The sequence below is a fragment of the Vulpes vulpes genome, chromosome 1 (genome assembly GCF_048418805.1).
Source record: "Vulpes vulpes isolate BD-2025 chromosome 1, VulVul3, whole genome shotgun sequence".
NCBI classification, from domain to species: domain Eukaryota; kingdom Metazoa; phylum Chordata; class Mammalia; order Carnivora; family Canidae; genus Vulpes; species Vulpes vulpes.
In genome coordinates, this window is record NC_132780.1 from 191,223,510 (window position 1) to 191,242,532 (window position 19,023).

At 42.9% G+C, this 19,023-nt stretch overlaps 1 protein-coding gene across 2 annotated transcripts; it reads right to left on the minus strand.

Moving 5' to 3' along the window:
• Positions 1-977: 977 nt before the first annotated feature.
• Positions 978-18,709, minus strand: POPDC3 (popeye domain cAMP effector 3). Of its 2 annotated transcripts, XM_072738124.1 has the most exons (5): positions 18,574-18,708; positions 16,117-16,317; positions 4,210-4,946; positions 3,126-3,234; positions 978-1,440 (listed from the first exon to the last, which is right to left on the minus strand). In XM_072738124.1, the coding sequence occupies exons 3-5, from the start codon at positions 4,692-4,694 to the stop codon at positions 1,159-1,161; spliced, it is 876 nt and encodes a 291-aa protein (XP_072594225.1). In that variant the 5' UTR covers positions 4,695-4,946; positions 16,117-16,317; positions 18,574-18,708; the 3' UTR covers positions 978-1,158. The 2 variants fall into 2 exon arrangements, with proteins under 2 accessions (XP_072594225.1, XP_072594224.1); XM_072738123.1 differs by lacking the exon at positions 16,117-16,317 and having other exon boundaries at positions 18,574-18,709.
• Positions 18,710-19,023: the final 314 nt, after the last annotated feature.

Consider the following 19,023-nt stretch of genomic DNA (forward strand, 5'->3'; position numbering starts at 1 on the left):
CTCATTCAGGCCTTCTTTGACCATCCTATTAAAATTACAATGCTCCTTCCTACCCACCTTCCCTAATTTCTCTCTCTGTGACACTCTAGCTCCAGGTTTTTCTGTTTTATTTCATGATCTCTCTCTCTCACCCCAGAATCTAAGTTCTGTGAGGGATGGAATCTGTTACCTGATGTATCACGAGTGGTCAGGACAGCACCTGGAGCCATAGTAGGTGCTCAATACATATTTGTTAAAAGCATGATGATTTATCTTTCTACCAAAGAACATGGCCTGCACATCCTCTCCAGAAAACCAGTTTTCCGAAGATAGGGATCAGATTAGGGATCTGTTAGTTCTTCTTTACAGTGTTGAAGGGACTGCTGTAAGGTACACTGCTGTGTTTGTGTGACAGGTAGAGCATTTGCTACGAGCCCTCCCTGTTCAGTCCGACCATTCACACTTGCCCTTTCGGCTAACCATGTGAAACTGAAATACCATGCAACGCTTTTACTGTTTGTTCCCAGGTATTCTTTTTACTCTGTAATAGTATGTATTTTTGCCTTCCACAAAATGCCTCTTTTTAAGTATGTTATTGTAAAGATTAAGCTGGTAAGTTATTTGTTGCAATAAAATAGCCTTCAAGATGGACATATTATCATATCTTGTATTTATTCTACTTTCTACTCATATTAAATAACTTCACATTTAAAATAAATAATTGCTGCCCACCATAATAATACACTTTGCTTTCATCAGAGGTCATAGTAAAAAGTGACTTTGGGAAACACTGACGGGGGACAGTCACAACCCACTCTCATGCTGAGAGTACTTTCTGGCTGCTTCTTGAGGAGCAATGCCTAACTCAACAGGGCATGACATCAGATTTGAATAAATCTGAGGAAATATCAAAATTTCATTCTCCCAGTTCTGACACAGAAAAGGACAAACTGCCTGTAGTTATTCATTCTCCCCCCACCATTTATTCCAATAAGAAATACAGAGAAATTTGTAAACTTTATTCACGACGCAGAAGTTGAGATGAATAAAACAGCTGGCGGTGGCATCTTGTCTCTGAGTTTGATTTATAAAAATACTAGTGAGCACAATTTTCTGCATTTCCTTTGGGGAATGATGAAGACAGTCTTTTTTATAATTATAAAACTTCAGACTTTGATGTCATTTATCACAGTACCGTCTGGAATTCCGGAAATGTTCGGTCAGGGGTGACTTGGGTATTTTTGGACTTGACATTTGATAGAAGTTGGGTAACCGAATATCATAGTGGTATGTTTTTCCTGTATATACCCTGTCATTCAAGGCATAGAGTTTATCTGCAATGTCACTGCCAATTAAAACTGAGAACAGGCGGGAGATGTAACGATGTTGGGCGAAGAGCAAATATAATTTCTTTCTCCTCCAAGACACATATCGACAATCAGTTTCTGCTGTGAGGGTTACCTAAAAAAAAAAAATGTAAGGGCACAAAAAACAAAGATTAGGAAGCAAGAAAAGTTCTGCCTCTCTCTTTTTTTTTTTTTTTGCCCCAGTTTTAAATGAATTTTACTTGCTGCTTTTTTTAGATTAAAAAAGCTCACCTACTCACAATATATTATAAAAATGGAGGGAAATTATAAAATATATTGCTATATATATAATTTATAACATGAACAATCACAATGTTGTACCCAAACTTATCTCTTTTCAAAATCTGGGTATCTATATTTTGCCTTTTACAGAAGTGAGAGCCACTTGATACTAAAAAATAATAAAGTTGGCTAATGCCAGAAGTATTTTTCCAAGTTAGTCCCCAAGACTGCAGACATTTAGCTCTACTCATTTCTGTAGCACAAAACAGAATTTATTTACCTATTCTGCATATGTATATGAATTTGTATTTGTAACAAATACACAAGTGTATGTTACATGTATTAATCGTAGGAAAACAATACACCATAATAGATGGAATCCACTGAAATGATTATCTTTTGAATTTACCAACATAGCAGCAGAGTAGTGACAGTTTAGCATTTTTTTTTTGCTAGAAAACAACTAAAATCTATCAGCATTTAAAATTTTAAGGGGACACCTAGGTGAATCAGTGGTTGAGCGTTTGCCTTTGGCTTGGGTCATGGTACCAGGGTCCTGGGATTGAGTCCTGCATCAGGCTACCTGCAGGGAGCCTGCTTCTCCCTCTGCCTGTGTCTCTGCCTCTCTGTGTCTCTCAGGAATAAATAAATAAAATCTTTTTAAAAAATTAAATCTTAAGAATCACTCATTTTGTAATAAGGGTGGACTTTTATTTTTTAATCTTTAAAAAGATTTTATGTATTTATTTGACACAGAGAGAGAGAGAGGGAGAGGGCACAAGCAGGAGGAGCAGCAGAGGGAGAGGGAAAAGCAGGCTCCCCATGGGGAGCCCGATGCCATGCCACCCTCAATCCCAGGAGCCCGGAATCACAACGTGAGCTAAAGGCAGATGCTCAACCACTGAGCCACCCAGGTGCCCTAAGGACAGGCTTTGAAATTCTTGGTGTTTAGATTTCTAAACGGTGGCAGTGACAGTGTTGTTTACATTCAAATCTCAATGAATTCCATTTTAATCTCCCTATATACAGCTAACCCAAGGAAAATCTAAGAATTTCTATCATGGACTCCCTATAGGTCATATATGATGCCCATGCCTTTTCTTGTCGCTGGACCTACCCAGTGACAGTCATCAGCAAGAGTCAAACAGAACTGGGAAGTCACGCATGCAGCAAAGTACAATCTAAAGTGAAATAAATAATAGTGAAAGGGAATAAAAGGGAAAGGAGAAAAAATGAATGGGAAATATCAGAAATAACAGAACATGGAAGACTCCTAACTCTGGGAAACGAACTAGGGGTGGTGGGAGGGGAGGAGGGCGGGGGGTGGGGGTGACTGGGTGACGGGCACTGAGGGGGGCACTTGATGGGATGAGCACTGGGTGTTATTCTGTATGTTGGTGAATTGAACACCGATAACAAATAAATTTATTATTAAAAAAATAAAGTAAAATAGGAGTTACTGCTCTGCCGTCTGCTGTTTTGTTTTGTTCGTCTGTGTTTAAACAAAGGTGTATGGGGAAGAGGCAGTTGTCACTCTGAAGTCTAGTTATCCCTTACCTGAAAAATGCCCTCCTCCGTGGGTCTCAGGGAGTCCCATTCAGGAGAATCCAGGAACTGGAAGGGGAAAATGTAATGCAGAAATTCGCCGTCAACTGTCACTCTGATCCTACCCAAATACAAAGAACATCATTTATGAGAGGAGGAGAAGGCAAGCACATAGCTGGGGGGCACGGGGGAGGGAGCAGGACTTCCAATCTCTGATGGACTTCATGGCTTTTAAAATTTTGTAGGATAAAATATTGAATTCATACGTTACAGTTTACAGTAAGTGACAAAATCTCCTGTAAGATTCATGTACTGATGTTCCTCACACAGTTAGGATTCTGGAATATTGGGTGAAGTTCATCAGACAATGCATCAGGGTATACATTGATGATATGTGCCCATTTGTGTGTATATATTATATTCCAAGAAAAAGTTTCATTGCACTCAGATTTTAAATTAAGTAGGAAAACACTGAAGAACATAAAGGAGTACTGCTGTAAATACCCTGTAAACCAAACAGTTAAGCTTTTTAAAGGCATGAATAATCACATTATTGTTTCCTCCCCCCAAACTTTCTGTTTTCAAAGTTTATATATATATACAGCTATAAATATAAAAAATATATATGGTGCCCTCCCTGCTTCTAGCAGGTGGGCAATTCTAGCATTTACTGAAAAAAAAATCATTATAAAACCTAAATGTTCTGTATTACTTAAAGGAATGCCCCCATCAGAGTCTATTTAAAGTACTCTGCATGCCAACATAAGTCTTCTATTAATTCAAGCTGGCATCGTCCTCTTCTTGACTCTCAGTGATTAGCCTGGAAACAAATCCAGACAAACCCACTTGTACATTTGATTTCTAAGAAGAAATATTAAGGCTCAAGATTATATCCTGCTTCAAGTAAATAACAGCATGTACTCTAAAGGTCTATGTCCATGACTCACGTGTGTGTCAAGGAGTTTCTCATGCCCAGTGCTAAAAACTGCCCAGACCTATGCTATGCCGAGATGGCAAAGTGTAACAGAAAGAAACTCCAGCTAGTAGCTAACATAGAGGAAATGACTAATATAGAGCAAGCGCCAAGAGTACAAACCTTCCCGAAACAAGCAGGGAGAGTTTATCAATGGAGGTTTTCCCCTGCATGGCATAACAGTGTTCCTTCTCCAAAGTAACCACTTCAGAGCTCAGAGCAATTGTTCTGAAGACGGGCAAAGAGGTCCCCAGCGGCTGAAAAAGGGAGCTGTACAGTAGCTGGAATTCTCGAGAAAAAGTGATGCTGCGAACTTGATACGCAATGTGAACAAATTGCATGAAGCAGATGACAAACAGGACAAAATTCCAGGAAAATATGTCGGCTGCACAGACATCTACCCAAGCCCAGACAGCAGAGCAGAGAAAACCCAACCCCAGCAAACTGAAGACGTAAAGGAGCCCGAAGAAGCCACTGCCACCCATGAAACCTACTACAAATAAAATACTGGCAAGATGGTAAATGGCTCCTTCGGCCTCTTGCTTCCAGGTGGTGCAGACTGGGTGTTCATCGATTAGGTTCTTCCATAAACTTGAATTTCTTTCCATGGCTGTGCTCCTGTCTGGCTCACTTTTCAGTTGACACGAGAGGATCCTGAAGCAAGTAATTAAGTCCTTTGCTTTTCCATCATCAGCGTCTGGCCATGTCTTTATAAAACCAGAGAAGGCCTAGATGCTGGCGTCGTAGCGATTAAGGGTTTTGTGTGTATGGATCTCGAAAAGCTAAACATCCCATGCTAGCTTCTTTAAGTTCATTTGGGCTGCTGATTGAGATCTAGTCCACAAATATTTTGTGGTTTCCTGGACAAGAAAAAGAGAAGGATCTAATTAAACAAGCACACTTGAGAGGTATATTTAAAGGAGTCACCAGCATTATTAATATTCAAGCTGATAGACTGTTTTCTATGAAGTTAGGCTATTTTAAGCATGGGTCAAGTGTTAAGTTTCTAGGATGGAAAATGTGTATTCTCAGGGTTATGCTTAATAATTAATAATGATAATAAATTATTCACCAAAATTTTAGTATTTGAGGGAATTAGCTACCTACATATTCATCTAGAAAGTTAGGTGCCATAATCAACTGGTCTTCGCAATAAGAGCTCGGTGTGCCTCAGAATCACTTGGGGCAGTGACTAAAAATGCAGATTCACAGGCTGTGTGTAGGCATACTGAGTCAGAACCACCGAGGGTGAGGCCTATGTGTTGGTATTTTGACCATCCGCCCCGCCCCTCCCCGCACCCCCAAATGATTTTGATGCATCCATCCATGGCCTTTCATGGCCCACCCTCTGAGAGAGATGTTTGACAATGTTATTCACTCTCTACAGATGAGGAATTCGAGGCTTAAAGAGACCAATTAGTTTATCCCAGGTCACACAGTGGGCGGGGCGGATCACAACTTTGGCCTGGATCCTGGGTCCAATCACCTGGCCTCTCATGAAAGGTATTGTAAATTAGGCGCTGTAAGGAGCCCTGATAAAACAATAAACATAAACACATAATTAGGAGTCAGATTTTAAGAGCACATGGGAGACTGTGAATATGCTTAGTGAGTTAGATCAAAACTATTTGAGAAATGTCAATTCAGATCTACTTCACCGTATTGGAGGCTAGTTCAGGTTTAAAGTCTGCAGCCATCTAACTAAATAAATAATATTAAAATTCCTGCCACTTACGCATTTATTTACCAGATGGTCAAAAAATGTTACCAACTTGTTCCTCTGCACATATATTCTCTACCCTTTGAGCCATATGGTAAAAATGCTAATGTGTGATCTGAGTCAGGAGCGATTTAACCAGGATGATAGAACGGTAGGATGTGTATCATTTACCGCCAGGTTTCTCAACAATAAATAGTTCCGATGTGAAGCAGTCATTAGATTGAATTTTTAAACCATGACAACCTTCAGAAGCCTTGAACTTAAGGGCTATATTTAGTGTTTTTATTTTTGAGATGGATTATTTCCAGAACACCTGTTAATAAAATATCGGATATCACAGATCTTGTCTCATAGGAAAAAAAAAATACACACAGAGAGGTGAAAATGACTTAGCTGAAGTAAAAAGAGGGAACAGTATAATCACCAACAGAATTAGAAATGGGAATAAGGCGCTGCTACTGTTGGAGCTCTTGGTTTTTCACCTTGGATAGTGATTCTTTTCTCCGCAAGTAATGACTTTAAGAATGTCACCAGGTGAATCATTAAAAAACAAAACAAAACAAAAAAACTCAGATCTACAACTTATATTGTTATTTGTACTTCAGCGACTTTCACATGTACGTGAAACATCCCGTTTAAAACATCCTCCTAATTCCAGCCTCCCCCCATCACTCTGTGAGATGATGAGATTCCGGGCAGACCAGCTCCTTGAACGTGTTCAATTTCTCCTCTTTAAACACAACACAAAATTATCCACTACTGGATACTCACAATAAAGAAAAAAAATTTTTTTTTAGTACAATGAATAAGTAGTGAGAACTGCAGAACTCCAGGCTGCAAATGTCAGTCTCCCTGCTGTTTTACTTTTAAAACTAGGGTATTTTAAATGAATCAGTTCCTCAGGATACCCAACATAGCCACCAAAGCTGATATTAAAAAGCACTGCGGGCAGAGCTCTGAACTTTGGTTTGAACTCCCTTAAAAATTCATAATCCCCAACAAAATGTTAAAATGATGCTGACAGAGAAAGGCCATGTAAAACCTTTGCGGCCATGCAGAAGGGAGCGTATGGGAATCTCGTCCCCTGAAGATCCTGACTTGGGGGACAGACTGGGCCACCTGCATTCCAGGAGTGTGACCCACTGCCATCCCAAGAAGAACTGTGCTTCCGGCCCTCACCAGCCGGCTTCTGTTTCAAGAAGCTGCAACCAAATCATCCTCCCCTCCTTGATACTGTATCACTCAGCCCAGCAGCACAGAGTGCTGACTTGCCCTGATTAAATTACTCCACACCCAGCCTTTCTCCACTTGGTGTGTTTTTATTCAGTCACCAAAACAGATGTATTTTATTAGAAGAGAGAACTGACAGGGGCAGGTGACGGGCATGAGTGTTCCCCTGACATGTGCCAGCAGCACTATATGGCTGAACATGATTCATCCACCAGCTGCCTGCTTGAAAGGCCTGTGGGCCTTAAGTCATGTTTGTGAGTAAATAAATGTGCAATGTCTAAGTGGCACAGTGGATCTCTCGGGCAATAAAGCCCCATCTTCCCTGCAAAAGAAATGGGCACACGGAGCTACAAATGATGGAAACATTAAGTGCAAATAAACACATGAGTTCCAAGCTTCCCCCTTTTTATAATAAGACCCTGAGCTATAAAGGAATAGGGGCATTTAAAGGTGTAGCCCCGGTGGCCCAGCGGTTTATTTATTTATTTTTATTTTTTTAATTTTAATTTTTTAATTTTTTGTTTTTTATTTTTTTGGCCCAGCGGTTTAGCGCTGCCTTCAGCCCGGGGCATGATCCTAGAGACCCGGGATCAAGTCCCACATCAGTTTCCCTACATGGAACCTGCTTCTCCCTCTGCCTCTCTCTCTCTGTCTGTCATGAATAAATAAATAAAATCTTAAAAAAAAAAAATAAAGGAAGGTGCAAGGATGCTCTGTGAAACGTGATGGAGACCTGGTTCCAACGGATCAAGACGGCCAATCGGTTCACACTCGTTATCTCACGGCATCACACTTGGTGCCACGAGGGAAGCAGATGCTAACCCATCATGCCCTGCTCACAGATGGCAAAGCAGGGCCCGGGACTGGCTAAGCAACCAGCTTCAGGTAGGAGAGGCAGAGAGGCACGGCTGCAAGGTGGAAGGCCTCTCCTCTTTCAGGGCCTTGCCCTGGCCAGCAGGCAGTGCCACCTGGCAAGGCTGTGACTTGATAGCAGCATGTTGGGGGACCTGGGGCATTGTCAGGCCTGGTTTGCTGGGCAAATAATAATCCTAACACTGAACATGTAAGACCCACCACACCCGCGTGTGCTGCTCAATCCACAATGCTTACCGTACAGCCGGGGCGGGGGGGGGGGCAGACACAGAAAAGCCACTAGTGAAATAATTTGCTGTATTATTACCATTACTCAACACCGACTGACTTCCTCTCCAGGCCTCCGAGATTCCCCAGGGGCAAAGGCAAATGTTTTCGTATTTCTGGCACTCAGTGAATGCTGACTGAAGGCCCTGGTATCCAGGTGCAGGCATCAGGCCTTCTCCACGCCTACTCTCTATCCGACTTAATGGATATTCTAGCATCTTCGGTCACCCAGGGGACCAGAAGTAGGGAAAATCCCAACATCCAGGACAGTTAGGTACAAAACCGCGACCAGGGGGGAACCCTACTTATTTAAATGTCTGGCACGGCTCCCAATTCGTAGGGGAATCCTTTCGTCTTCATACAAATTGGGTTCCCTAAGAGCAGCTGAGTTTTAATCTGGTTAAAAACAACAACTCTCGTAGCTTGTGGTGTGGCGGGAGTTTTGGTTGCTAGGCAACCCAGAAGATAAAAATTCCATCAATATTCTCCTCATTAATTGGAAGAGGTCCTGGCTTTGGCATGCGTTCCATATGCAAAACAATCATTTGCCTAATGATGGTTTTCTCTACGTGTCCTCAAGGAGGTACACTTGCTCAGGACCTCAGTGCCAGACATACTCAAAAAGCATCTCACGTCATCTTCGCAGGGACCCCACGGGGAAGGTACGAGATCTCCATCTTACAGATGAGAAAATTGAAACTCAGAGAGGGGAAGTAAATTGTTCCAGGCCACACTGCTAATATTGGGATTAAATTCCACCCGGTTTTGCCTGATTCTGAAGCTTTAGAGCCTAAACCACATTTATTATTCTGCTTCAGCGGTACCAGGATTTAGAAAATGTAGGCAGCGGTTTCCTTTTGGCTACTTAGATGGACTCAGGCATGTGTATTCATCAGTAAAGCAGAGGTAATTACCACCTGTTCTGTCCACTTTTCTAAAGGGGGGGCTGCTAGAAGATTCAAATGAGAAAATCTATATCACATCTTCTTGGCAGACTTTAAAATAACACAGAGATGTGCTTGTTGCTTGGATGTTACAGAGCTGAGCCTCTTGGAGAATTAAGTTTTTAAAAGCTTCCTTTCACGCAGCAGATTACAACCAAAGACAGAAATACAAATGTTCCTTTTGGTGGCTACCCAATTTAAAATGTTAAATTCGAAATTTACTCATTCCTACAGGGGCGATCTCTGTGTCCTGACCTGCGATGGCTGGGAGGGGGAGGCAAACCCATCACCAAGCCACCCCTGAGTCTTTACTTTCCAATGGCCAGTCTCTGGAAGACAACAATGATCTTCTACTTCAGATCAGTGTTTAGTGCTTCCCAGCAGGTATCCTCAAATCACTTAGACCAGAATCACCCAGGAGGCTTCCCTGGCCCCACCCCAGAATTACAGGAAAGGACCCGGGACGATGCCTTTTTAATAAGCTCCCAATTGATTCTAAGGCACACCAAAGTTTGAGGGCCATTATTTTATGTTGTTCCTGAATGGTTTCTGAGTTATCCTTGTTTGTTTGCAGGATCTAAGCTTTGTTGACTCCTGGCTGACCGCTGGCTGTCCCTCTATGCTGATCACTGTGTGTGCTTCTGACCCCTCAGTCTGCCCAGGGCTGGTGTCCACGCTCCACTCTGTGTCTAGTCAGTTCAGTTCAGCCTATTGCTTAGAAGAAGGGTTCTAGTCTTAGCTGTGCCTCTAGATAGTGTGATCTTTAATCTTACTAGGCCTGTTTCCTTATTGGTAAAATGAAAGTGTTGGACAAAATAATGTGAGGTCCCTTTTGGCTCTAAAATGACATGACTCTGTGTGATAAGGAATAGAAGAGTTTTCCTAGCATGGGCTAAAATATAGAGCTGAGTGGCGGAACTGAATTAGGACTGCAGGTCTTAACACCAGGTCCATGAAGGGCAGGGTGGGGGGGTGGGGGCGGCCCACTCTGGAGATTGCTTCCTTAATTACTTACAGCCCATGGTTGGGGCCCAGACACTGGCATTTTCTGATGTGCAACCAGGGCTAAGAACTATTGGCGGGGGGGGGGGGGGGGGGGGCGGGGAGGCTGAGAGACAGCAGAACAGTCTGTAGGGTGAAGGATCAGATTTTAGTTCTTATTTTGAAGGAGCTGGAAAGGCACATTCTCGCCTTATGTGTTCTCATTCCTGTGCTTTGCTCAGGTGAGGAGGCATTTTCCTTCCTTACCACTCATCATTCCAAGAGGGCTCAAGGCTTGTGGATGTTTTGCAGCAGCCTTTCCTTTTAACAGGGTGGCCTGAAATGCACCTTCTAACTCTGAATTTTTATGGCCTTTATTATCTTTCAATATGTTATATTGGCCACTTAAGGAAACATATATGTATACACACACATATATATTTTTAAAGAATCGTATTTCTCTTTTAGTTTAAGTAATTTTCCAAAAGAAATGAATGTAGTATTTTAAAATGTCAGCTTTACTGGTTGGTTATTGTGTGTGTATGTATATATATATATATATATATATATATATATATATGGAAATATTTATGAAATTCCCCTCTGTCTAGAACACAGTGGGTCTTCAATAAATGTTCAATGACTGATAAGGATAACGTTGCTCGGGTATAAAAGCAATATTCAGAATAGTTTGGAACAAGTGGGAAGCCCAAGTGAGATCTAGCCAATACCTGGATCAAGGATTTAGACATTGGACCAGAGAGAAAGGGAAGCATATATTATACTACGAGGAAGAAGTGAAAGGAAGAAGTGCCTCTACTGAGACAGGGGAACAAAGAAGAGTTGAAGACCCTCGGCCATTGTAAGAGATCCCAAAGTTCAGGAAGAAATCAGAGAAAGGGGAACACAGTTTTATCCTCAATCAAACTAATAGTCTTAATCTAGCAACAGTTCACAGCAAAAGATAAGGGGCAGGACAGTGGAAACTCTAAGAGTTACTGTTACACAGGACAATCCTGAAGAAAGACCGGGGTTGGCAAGATTCGCTACCAAATGAGTGCAGAGAGAATTAGAGTTGAAATCCGAAATGCCCACGATCAGAGGCCTCGGATAGAACTCCAGAGTTGTGCTGTCCAACAGGGCAGCCATTAGCCACCTGTGGCTGGTCTGAATTGAGGTGTGTTGTACACATGAACTTCAAAGCTTTAGTACAAAGATAAAGACTGCATCATTAATAACATTAACAGTGATTCTATGTTGAAATAATGTTTTAGAAGTATCGGGTCAAAGACAACATTAAAGTTAATTTTGCCCATGTCTTATTTTTTAATGTTGCTACTAGAAAATTTAAAATTACACATGTGGCTTGCATTATATTTCTCTTGGACAGTGTTGGTCTAGAGCCTCTCAAGTAACAGAGAGAGAAAATGAAAAAGACTTGGCACGACACTGTGCAAACAGCACATATGTATAATGTATAAGTGTATAAATGTGGAAAAATTATCTAAGATTAAGAACAGAGTTGATATAAATGTAAATTATATTGGCTACAATATTCATATGCTACAGTCATCAGATGTTATCCATAGCATAGATGTCGCCATCTGGTTTCTGCCTACATAGGTGGCCAACCCTACAATAGCTCTTGGCCTCTTTATCCTACCAAGGAAGTCACTACTTTTAACTTTTGCATTAGGAGAATTATGCTTTCGCAAGGAATTCTATCACATTGTTTCATTTTCGCGTTTCATCTTCTGATGATACCTCATGGAATACATTAGAAATCCCAGACAAATAATCTCATGCATTTTGTGGTGGAGATTGAATTGTGGCCTTCTGGGTTCCAGAGGGTCCATAGCAGCCTTTGTTTTCATGTAACATATGAGTTTCTTCATGCACCACGAGGCTTCTGGGCTGGAGTATGCCTTTGACCATACCACTGAGAGCTTGGCTTCTCTTCAGACTTGAGAAAATTAGAGAACATGCCAACATCCCACGCTGGACTTCTCTGACTCTCATGTCTTAGCTAAAGTCCATTTCATTACCTCCAACTGTGTCTGATCTCTCACTTTACCACATAGGCAGGATTGTAAGATGGGCTCCAAGATTCCTGTCTCATTGATGCACACATGCTATAATTCTCTCCTTGAGTATGGCAGAGCCCCTGAGTGGGATGGGACAGATGCTTTCTTGATTAGGTAACATTCTGTGGCAAACGGTGCTGGACTAATCACCTGTGATTATGAAGTTATTAAGATTGTAGGACTGGAGAGGGATTGAAAATTAGAGAGTCATGTTCCTACTTGAATGGAAGAAAGCAAACACCATTTTGTGAACTGCTTTTGGGGGCCACAAGCTGGCAGTCACTTGAGCCGAAAGAAGTCCCCAACTAACAGTTACCAAGGTGATGGGAATGTCAGTCCTACAACCACAAGGAACTGAAATCTGCCAACCACCTAAAGAGCTTGGAAGAGGACCCTGGGCTCCAGATGAGGAGTGCAATGTAGCTGACACCTGGATTGCAGTCTTCCAATGCCCAGAGGATCCAGTTCAGCCATGTCTGGACTCTTAACCCACAAAACTATGTGATAATGGATTTATGATGTCTTCAGCCACTGGTTTGTGGTACTTTGTCACAAAGCAATAGAAAACCAATACACACAGTTATGAGTACTTCCTGTACATAGGCTTTTCATTAATCTAATAATCTATATTTTATGATGGAGTTGGAATACAGCTCTATGGAGCAGAAGACACTCAATTCTTGCTAGATTTAAATCAGGAAAATCAGATAAGAACAGTAATACTTTTGAAGAACAGTATCTAGAAAGCAAGACACTAAGCGAGGCCCTGAGAATTACATGTAAATTCACTCTGGTTCCCAGCAACACGTTATAGGTTCTCCTTCAATGGAGTCAGATAGCCCCAACACTGTTAAGCATTTGGACACATGAGCAATTTCCAGAATAATTATGTCATTCATATGAAATCTCTAAAATTCCTGGAATACCAAGTTTCCTTGGGTGACTTCCAGCTTGTAAAATTGAGCCATATGTACGGGGCAAATACTTGATTTCTCAGACACATTTAGAGATTAACACTCAAAAGACAGACTACAGAAACTCAAATAGCTCTGTAATTCTTCTAACTATGTGACTCCAACCAAGTTCAGGTTGCGTTTAGCCATAAAGAATTAATGCAATATTTAGTTGCCATCTCCTTGAACCTCATTTACAACTATTACTACTACTACCACCACCACAGCTACCAACATCTAACATTTACTGAGCACTTACCGTGTGCCAGGCATGTTTCTAAGACTCATAAAATATTATGTTATTTAATCTTCACAACTTTTCGAAATATATAGTTCTATTGTTCCCATTCTGCAGAGGAGAAAACTGAGGCACAGGGAAGTTAATTAGGCAGCTTAAGGATACAGAAAGCTCAGCTTCACTCCCAGGCAGACAGATACAAATAAAGACACACTGCTCCATGTACAGTTTGAATCTAAATATCTGGACTTACTAGAACAAATCAACAACATTCTTGTTTTCTCCCTTCAGTTCTAGAGTCAATGAATTTAAATGTCTTCTTAAGAAATTACAATCTTTTGAGCAATACAGGGATAGGAAGGTGGGTCCCACGCTGAATCACTCAGTGTCCTAAAATTCTTAATTTGAAGAAACTCAGTGAACCTCTTCTTCTCAAGCGATGCCATTTGATTGCTTTTAATAAGAACCATGCTCTGCTTTAGGTTCTTCTGACTTCTCCTTAACCTGGAAATGGTTAAAGGCACAAGCAGGCCATTCACTTTTGAGCAGCTGCTATCACGTCATGCAGTAAGTTCACCAGAGATTCATGATGAAAACTGCAAGACAAGCCGGACCCACAGTCTTCTCTTGACACCTTCATTTCCTTTCCCTCCAAGTGACCTATATGCAGCAAATGAACTCACTTTTCTATGTGTATTTAGTTCAGGTTCTCGTGTTCCTTCCTGACCAACATGCCTAACAAGCTCTTGTGGTCTAGCTAAATGGCTAGTCTTTTCTTTTTCATTTTTTCTGGCTAAATAACCAGGTGGACCACACACCAGGGTCAGTGATGTCTGAAACCACCAAACCAACTATTACTGGTGCTAAAAGGAGCACTTCTTCAGGGTCCTGGGATTTCCTGTCAAGGTGTTTGCACAGAGATAGGAGCTTTCTCTTTGATTGTGGGAGATTGTTTACTGTTTGGTCCTCAATCTACATGCTCTACAGTCTTTCCGTTTCTTCTTTTTTCTTTCAGCCTCGTTTTTATTGGCTCTGTAATACTTGAAGTTATTCCAGCCATAGATATTTCCTTTTATTTTTGCAGCACTGCCTGTGGATAAGCAATGCAGATTATTCCCTTATTTTTGCTGCTCAGGAAGTGTACATATCCTCTTGATTCCTTCAAAATGTTTGATTATTTCAAGTTTCTCTTAATATTGAAGCTTTCCTTTTGCATGCATTATTTGACATTTTGAATCAAGAGGCTTAGACATTCCTGGGATGTTGAAAGAAGGTGTTTTGGGACAGAAAAGTTCACCACCACAAAAGTTCACCACTGCAAGATTCAACACAATCTTGCAGGATAACATGTGGTGAAGCAAGGTAGCTGGTAGATGTTTCAGGTGTATGTGTATTTGTATTTTGTGTACATGGCTTAAGTCACTAATGGTGGTTTAATATGTTCACCTGGAGTTCTGGCTGAGGAAATGATGCACAAGCAAGCAAAAAAATGTGTGCTACGCTCAAACTGTTCCCTAATATTTCAATCGCCCTGACAGGATGCTTATTTTCAAAAACAAACAGTGTAACACAATTGACTGTGTCATCAACTTTCAAATGGTCAGGAATATACTGTTAATTAAGATGCAATAATTCAATAAATCCCTGCTCTCCTGGAGTTTACATTTTAGTGAAATTCAAATGTTGATACGATTTAAGCTTACTTTCAATTATGAGATCTATATTAAATAGCTAAAAAATCATATCAAATAAACTTAAGTTACTTAAAACTCATTTAAAGTCAGTTGTTGCATACTAAATTTTTAAATACACATTACATTTTAAGAGGCAGTCTAAAGTCTTATAAATCAAAGTGCAAACAGCCTTGTTTTTTAGAATGTCCATCAAAGACTGAAAACAAACAAACAGGCAGACAACCCTAGAACATTATTTGTGTCCCTGGAGTAGCACCACACATATTAATACATATGTATTAATTAATACATGATCTATATGCTCACTCACTCCTCACCACCCACCAGCGAGCCTAATTTGAAAAATTTTAAATACAAAACATTTCAAAGAATTAAGATCCATGAACCCAATGACCAGAATTAACAAACATCACTGTCATTTTAAAAAATCTATAATTTAAAAATTCCACAGAAACTGAAGATGGCTGTGGATTCTTCTCAAGAACCACTTGTGAACCTCTTCTTCTCAAGCCTGCTATTTGATTGCTTTTAATAAGAACCATGCTCTTTAGAGATCAACTGACTTCTCTTTAACCTGGAAATGGTTAAAGGCACAAGCAGGCCATTCACTTTTGAGCAGCTGCTATCATGTCATGCAGTACGTTCACCAGAGATTCATGATGAAAACTGCAAGACAAGCCGGATCCACAGTCTTCTCCACTCACTCCTTATATTTAATTGTGTTTATCCTTCCAGTCCATATAGAACAATTTTAAAATTGCAATCTAAAATGCAGTGTGAGATTAGAAATGTATCTTATGTGTTTTTTCCAGGTCCATTCTTAAATTTTTTTCACCTACAAAGACATATACAAAGAGAAAATACTATATAATAAATATCCATATACCTATTACCCAGGTTCAACAATTATCAAGATTTTGCTACATAGATTTTTTTTTTAATTAAAAGCAAAAACTGTAACTACCATTCATCCTATAGTTTGTTCAGTCAATAAACAAACACCTACTAAGGGAGACAGGGAAAATTATAGTTAGTTGTGCTCTTACTATGTGCCAGGCAGCAGATCTTCCATTTCCTGACCCATTTGGGAGTCACAACACCTCTGCAACCTCAGTAGTTTTATCAGCATTGTTGGGAGTGAAAAATGAGGCTCAGAGCAATGAAGATTCTTGCCTAGGCTCCGCCAGTTGATTCTCTTTCTAGAACCAATTTCATAGTGTGTGTAAGAGTCACCAGAGGTTATTATTCTGTTGAGGAATATAAATGAAGAACAAAATGAGAAGGTCTCATTTTGGGTTTGTGTGAATCAATCCCTGTATTGAGTTGGAGGGCAACCCAGCATTTGTTACAGAGGCTCTGAGACAGTGACTTTCAGTTATTTAATTTTTAAAAATGCCTGTTGTAACTTTCACTTTAAGACATTTTCCTGTAACTATTTGGATAACAGAGAGAAACCTTTTTCCTTTTCCTCAAAAAAAAAAAAAAAAAAAAAAAAGAAAGAAAGAAAGAAAAGAAAAAAGAAATCTGATTAATGATTCAATATACTCTTGTAAATTCTTACTTACTCTCTATAGCTCATGACCCCAGTTGACCAACGACCATAATTACAAAAAACAATTTCAACTGCAATTTGCAGGCTTGCAGATCGATCCACCATGGATATTTTCCAAAGCAGTTTTGAAACTTCTTCCCTGCCATGTTGTTTATTATGTGTTATTATACACTACAGCAAACACTTCACAACCTTTCTTGATCTTGATGATTCCAAAATAAGCAGACGTGAATGCTCCAGTGTGTCAATGCTATTAGTCAGTCCTGTGGTTAAGAGGATGGGAGTTTGGTTCTCCAGGACATATTTTTATTTAGTAGCCTAGAATGTCACCATTTAGAAGCACGGCATGCACAATGATTCAGCTATTCTGAGGCACTGCTGAGATTCAAGAAACTCAACTATCCAGTGTCTCCCAGTTGATAGGTATAAAATTTTAGGGCAGAAAATGTCTTACTCTACGTTTCGGTTTGTATTGGTATATCCTAAACTCTCCAGTCTTCAGGGCAGGAAAGAGCCTTAAAGATCATCTGGGATCAGCCGGGCCTCTTCATCTTGCAAATGTGGAAGCAAATCCACCTTTTGTTTATATTTTGTTTCATGTATTTCTTGTTGGGTTTTCCTTTTTTTCCCAAGAGAACAATGCCAAGTTACTGTACTGACCCGCAAGGGAATCCGACCATGCGACAGTCTCTGATATTAAAATAACAGAAAACAACTGCCACCGAACCTTAATGTGAACAGAGTCCAAGAATTTTTTAAGGCTGCCCTAAAATGCAGTTGCTGTGCCCAAGCTTGCAAGTTCAAAAAAAAAAAAAACACCTAACTACAAGAGTCAGAACAAAAAGTGGGGAAGGAAGATTGTCCCACTCTTGGTGTTTACTAAATCAAATTAAACTATGTTCAAAAGTGGGCTTCTAATTCTACTTTTCCGTTTATGATTCACATGTAGCACTTTTTCACTTTTTTTGCAAATGTCTCCTGGCTAAAACAATTTCTTTTTTTTGGCCATAGCCCTATCACTGTGTTTTGATTCTTTCATCTTTTCCTAAAATACAGACCCTTAAAATGTCTTATACCTCTGGAACCCACCTTGGCGAGGAGGTAATTTAGTGGGTTTGTTTCTCTCCTTCCCCGCCCCCCCTTGCAAGGAGGATCCCCCAACAGAGAAAGCAGGTCAGCGCGACCTCGGATGAGGCAGCCCCGGCCCCGCGGGCCTCCTGCAGACCTGGGGGAAGCAGCTCCGGCCGCGGCACTTCCCCACGAAACCCCGAACACGGGGACCCCTCGGGTCAGCTTCTCTGGCTCCAAAGCCTGGCCTCTTTCTTTGGGCTGCAAGGTGCCCAGGGCAAGGGGGGGGGCGCCGAGGAGCTGGGGCGGGCGGGCGGGCGGGGGGCCGGTCCTCGGGGCCGGAGCGCGCGGAGCTGCGGGCGGCGCCACCCCCACCCCCACCCCGACTCCCGACTCCAGACTCCCGACTCCCGAGCGGGGCCCGCGGCGCGGAACACGCGGGTCGGCGGCCTCGCAGCCCGCACCCCCGGGCGGGGCCGGTAGCAGCCGCGCCGCCAAAGTTGCACGGAAGCGCGCGGGGTGCGGGGTGCAGGGGTGCAGGGGTGCGGGGTGCAGGGGTGTGGGGGCAGGGGGTCAAGGGGGGGTGCAGGGGGTCAAAGGGGCGGGGTGCGGGGTGCAGAGGTGCAGTGGGTGCGGGGTGCAGGGGTGTGGGGGCAGGGGGTCAAGGGGCGCGGTGCAGGGGGTCAAGGGTGCGGGGTGCGGGGGTGCAGGGGTGCAGGGGTGCGGGGGCAGGGGGTCAAGGGGGCGGGGTGCAGGGGGTCAAGGGGGCGGGGTGCGGGGGTGCAGGGGTGCAGGGGGTGCGGGGTGCAGGGGTGCAGGGGTGCGGGGGTGCGGGCCTCCCCGGGGCGGCGGAGCCGAGGCGCCCCCGGGCTGCGCTCCTTACCTGCCTTCCCGGCCCGCGCGGAGCTCGGGTGTCGCGCCCGCCCAAGTTTCCAGCCCACCACACCGCCCGGCCGGGCTGGGAGGCGCCGCAACCCCCGCGCCCGGCTCGCGCGCTCCTCGCCGCGCACCCGCCCCGGTCGCGCAGTGTGACCGCGGCCCCTGCGGAGCTCGCGCCGGGGGGGGGGGGGGGGGGGGGACGGGCGCGCGCCCCGGGGCGCGGCGGGGAGGGCGGCGGCGGGAGGGGGGGACGGGGCCGGGGGTGCCGGGCCGGCCCAGCCTCCCGCCCGCAGGGCTGCTGCTACACCTGGCGGCCGCTGAGGACCGAAGTTTGCCAGGACGCCCCCCCAAGTCTACGCTGATCACCTCACCAGATAAGCCGGGTATTCGCAGCTGGGGCGCAGAGCGAAGGAATCGAGTCCGGACCGTGCTCCCGCCCGCGGGCCCTCTCACT